Here is a 4,474-nt window from a genome sequence, read left to right on the forward strand (position 1 = left end):
ATGTTAGCCGTGGTTCGTCTTTGTTGACGTATGTTGTGGCTTTCCTATAATCTGGCCAGTGAGTTGCTCTAATCGGAGTTTCCATGTTACTTCTCTTCCCCTTTAGGGGACAGAGAGCTGAGTTCTGTTCTGTTCTGTGAAAACCGATGTCTCACTGACCTGTCAAAGTCACTTGATTTCTCTTTGAAGCCCTCAGTGGGCAATATCATCATAAAACTTAACTAATTTTTCTTCTTTTGAAATTTCAGCAAATCCCTTCATGAATACTCTAAGAACTTCACCGTGTCACTTGTCCTAGGCAAGGATGTGATTCCCAGGTGAGTCAGCTGGACGCTTCCTCTAGGGTTGGGGTAGCTGAAAAGACCGAGTACTGAGCCTCAACCCGTTCTTTTGCTAAACAGGTTAAGTGTGACCAACATGGAAGACCTGAAGAAGAGAGTCTTGCGAGTGATCGCTCACTGTAACAGGCCCAAGGTAACCTGTGCCCGGTACGAGGCCCTGCAGGAGTGTGGCTCCCCAGGGCGCTGTATGTGGCTTCAGAGGATGTTTCTAAATTTAAAGCCTCTTAGCCTAGGGCATTTGACGCTATTGCTGGAAGCTCTTTCTATTCTCTGTAGAGACTTCTATCTGGTGTCCCATAGATGACGTCTAAGAAAGCAAATGGCTAAATCGAGCACATGCAATACCACAATTAGAAAATACTAAAAACCATTCCTGTTCCAATTAAGTGATTTGCTTTCTGGCGCACTTCTTAGCCCTGTTTTGTGACCAACAGTATTCTGATGCCTTTGGTTCCCACGCTTAGAAAATAAGGCTGCCAAATACAGAGTTTAAGGTATATCATTTACAGGGAATAGTATATCTATGCTGTGGAATATTATGCAGTCATTAAAAATGGTGACATAAATTTGTATTTACCATTAGTGAAAGACATCCATAATGCATTGAAAAGTTTGTTTTTGAAAGGCAGGCCTAAATGTGGTTCTCTGAGGTGTGATCCGTGGCAGGAGAGGTTACATGGAGATGTACGAGCTTCAAAAAATAACCTCAAAATGTGATTTTGTTTAGATAATAGGATTAGAGATGATTTTCACTTAACCTTTGTTTCCTGACTTCTCATGTGTTCTTGTTGCTAATTAGGAAAAATATTAAAAATTTTTAATACTTTATTCACAATTAAAAAAACCTACCATCTAATGTCTTAGAGGGAAGAGTAAAACTGGTTTGCAGAATTACCTGAAAAGAATTAAGGGTAATTTCCCCTCAGAATCTGCATGATTTGATTTTTAAATATTGCTTCTAGTGTGACGGCTTCATTGCCCAAGAGATACCTGAGTTAGGCCCACTGACCTCCGGCCTCGCTCAGATGTGTCTGTCTGAGCTCTGAGGGGCGCTGCCACCTGGCTCACAGTCCAAAGAGGTCTCTGGTGATGGCGAAGGCTTCTGAGTAACAAGCACACTTGTCTTCTCGGGTCTCGCCCTTAGTACAAGATTCTGCTGCGCGGGTGCTGGTATGAGCTGTTTGGAGGGGACCCTGATAACTTTCCAACGGAGCTGGATGGGGGCGACCACAGAGACCTGACACAGCCTCTGCTCGGGGAGCAGAGTCTGCTGACACACGGGTCCTCGGCTTACAGCTTCTTCAGTGATTCCCCGCTGGACTCCCCCACCAAGTACCCACCTCTCTACCCTCCCGGCAGGATCATCCACCTGGAGGAAGAGGGCACTGCAGGGAGGTGAGTGTGGGCGGGGCCTCGTGTGGCTGCGTCCCCCCACCAGTGAAAGGAACACGATGTGGCCTTGAACTTGACATCACGCTCGGCTCCTTGGTTTTCTTTTTCAGGTTTTCCTGTTACACCACACAGTACACCGCCAGGTGGGCGCACGAGTCAGAATTCAGCAGGATCCTCATTGGCCCCAAGATGCTGACGGACCACATGCCCGACATCCTGATGAGAGCCTTGGACAGCATAGTGTCCGACAGGGCCACCTGCATTTCCTGTCCAGCCCAAGGGGGCCCGCACGTGGACCTGGTGTGACCAGAGCTGCTGGAGGCCACCCCAGCACGATGGACTCGGACTCACACTGTCCTTAAAGTGGCTCAACGTCTGCGCGGTGCCCGTGACGCCGTGCACTGAAGGCACTGGATGGATGGGCACTCAGGTCGCCAGTCTAAAGGCCCGGCTGGTCTGAGAAGCTGTTTCGATCACGGATTCTGCAGGCTCAGGAGTTAGGAAAGCACAGAGCTCACGGCGCTGCTGAGAACGAATGTGTGGGAAGCTTCAAGGAGCTGCTTCCCCTGGGGCCTGCTGCCTCCTGGGCACCTGGGAGCCGCCGGGGGAGGGGCGGGAGTGCCCGAGCCAGGTTTATGGCCCTCCCGGGTCTGTGGCCTCCCCCTGCGCAGGCCACTTCTCACTGTCAGTCTTGTCCCTGTGGAGATGAGTCTGAACTTGGCAGACAGGTGTACAGTTTATTTTACAACTGGATTTTCCTGGCTACACTAACTGTCCTCAGCTGTGAGGACGCGGACTGGGGCTTGCTTCTGGTCATTAAGGGTCGGCCCTGAGCTGCGACTGGGAATCAGGACAAAACCAGCTCAGGAAAGTGAGTGGAGACCAGCTCCTGCCCCGCGCCCCGCCAGCCGCAGCGCCAGGCCCTGGCCCTGTTTACACTGTGTGGTGGTTTCATCAACATCCAGTTGATTTAAACACTCCTTCTGGCTCTTGGAGATGGACCAGTGGATTCAGAGGGAATTTAAAAAGTAAAGCACTTACACATGTCACTAGCGTCTACCGTGATGTGCTCTTCTAGTGGAAGTTTCCAGGAAGGGCTTTTACTGGGAGGTTTTACAGCAATCTTTTAAGCATTCTGTCCACTGCAAACAAAATGAAGTCTTAAATTTTCTCAGTCCTGTGGCTAAAGATTGCACAGCTATCTGATTCCACCCCACCCCCCACCCCCTGAGATCCCATAAAATGACAGTAAAGGGATTTCTTTAAAAAGCATCAAGTCACAAGAAAGGGGAAAAGAGACAGGAACAATGAGAAGGCTCGAGTTAAACAGAATCCGGAGGGAAGTGGGGAAGGGAGGACAAGCCAGCCCGCCTCCCGGCCAGATCCCCACGGGCTGCTGACGCAGGGGCTCACTGAGGGGGCCCCTGAAGCTGAGAGAAACTCGGCCTTTCCTGTGCTTTGGGGCGGGGGCGGGGGACACCTGCACAGCTGAGGGCGAGGGAATGACATTCCCCAATTCCTCCCACGTGGCTCCCAGGACCTTAAAGGAGAAAAACCACCAGAGAAATCTGACCTCTAGGGATACCTCCCATCAGGGCCTCTGAGCTGTCACCACCAGACCATGTCAGCTTCTGAAAACCTGCAAAGGGCCATCTGAAGAACTTCGATTGAAATGCCACGGTAACGTCCAGTTGCTGCAAGTTCTATTTCTAAACACGATTCCTGTACACTCAGGGCACAAAGGTAGATGGTCGCAGACACACTTTGAACACTCCCTTCTGAGCCGTGCGCTTGGTTTCCAGTCTGCTTTTGAGGTCGACCTTTAAGCACGAGCCAAGGATGGCCAGACACGAGGAACGAGAGACCCAGAGAAATGGAAGTGGGAGAAGCTTCAAACGCCCCCAGCTGCAGCTCGAGAACAGAGAAAGTGCTGCAACCACAAAACGGGCCGAAAAATGGTATCCAGAGGACAGAACAGATGAAAATTAAAAGCATGAACGATGAATAAAAACGGATACCTGACTAATGGGAGATAGGAGCTTCCAGATGGAAAGAGCCCACAGAACATGACATCAAAATAAGTTCAGGACACAGAAGACAGGGGGAAGACTTGAAAATAAAAGTATTCCCCGCAAAGGAAATGGCCAAGTGGGGGAGCTGCCTCCAAAAATCTGAAGTTACTTCCAGCCCGGAATTTTAGAGCCAGGCAAAAATATCAGAGTGGAGTGAAGTTATTTTCAAAGATGTAAGGGCTCAAAAATGTAGGTTTCCTACACATTCCTTTTCAGGAAGCTCTTGAACAATCTGTTCATCAAAATAGGAAGTAAATTTAAAAATGAGTCACGTGTAGGCAATAAACGAACATATTTGAGAAATGGTGGTCAGAGGATTTAGAGACTAGGGAAATTGATGAAATACATAATACATGTGAACATCTTGAGAGATTTAGACAACAGATGGCAGGCCACAGTTAGTACCCAGAAAACTAAGCCTTATATAAAGATCCCCAGAGAAACCAAAAGTAGTCGTGCGGGCAGGCCAGGTTCGGTGCCACCCAGCTCAGCCGCGTGCTGACGTGGTAATCACAGACACTAATAGCAGCAGCCAACACAGGAGCACGGGGAAGGCGTCGGGGGCCAGCGGTGCCCTGGAAGACGGCCCTTGTGTCTGCCGCGACGGGAATGTCTGTTCACGGCTGAAACTGCGAAACCCAACCAGCAATAAAAGCACCCCGGGACGGG

General features: G+C 49.7%; 1 protein-coding gene across 1 annotated transcript in view; it reads left to right on the top strand.

The window, feature by feature from the left end:
• DAGLB (diacylglycerol lipase beta) overlaps positions 1-2,944 on the top strand; it is a 57,948-nt gene extending 55,004 nt beyond the window's left edge. The window contains exons 14-17 of the mRNA XM_023532769.1: positions 249-317; positions 402-474; positions 1,486-1,736; positions 1,844-2,944. Coding sequence (XP_023388537.1) covers positions 249-317; positions 402-474; positions 1,486-1,736; positions 1,844-2,039 — 589 coding nt within the window. The 3' untranslated portion in view covers positions 2,040-2,944. The remainder of the gene's footprint in view (positions 1-248; positions 318-401; positions 475-1,485; positions 1,737-1,843) is intronic.
• The last annotated feature ends 1,530 nt before the right edge of the window (positions 2,945-4,474 follow it).

The sequence above is a fragment of the Pteropus vampyrus genome, unplaced genomic scaffold (genome assembly GCF_000151845.1).
Source record: "Pteropus vampyrus isolate Shadow unplaced genomic scaffold, Pvam_2.0 Scaffold90, whole genome shotgun sequence".
NCBI classification, from domain to species: Eukaryota; Metazoa; Chordata; class Mammalia; order Chiroptera; family Pteropodidae; genus Pteropus; species Pteropus vampyrus.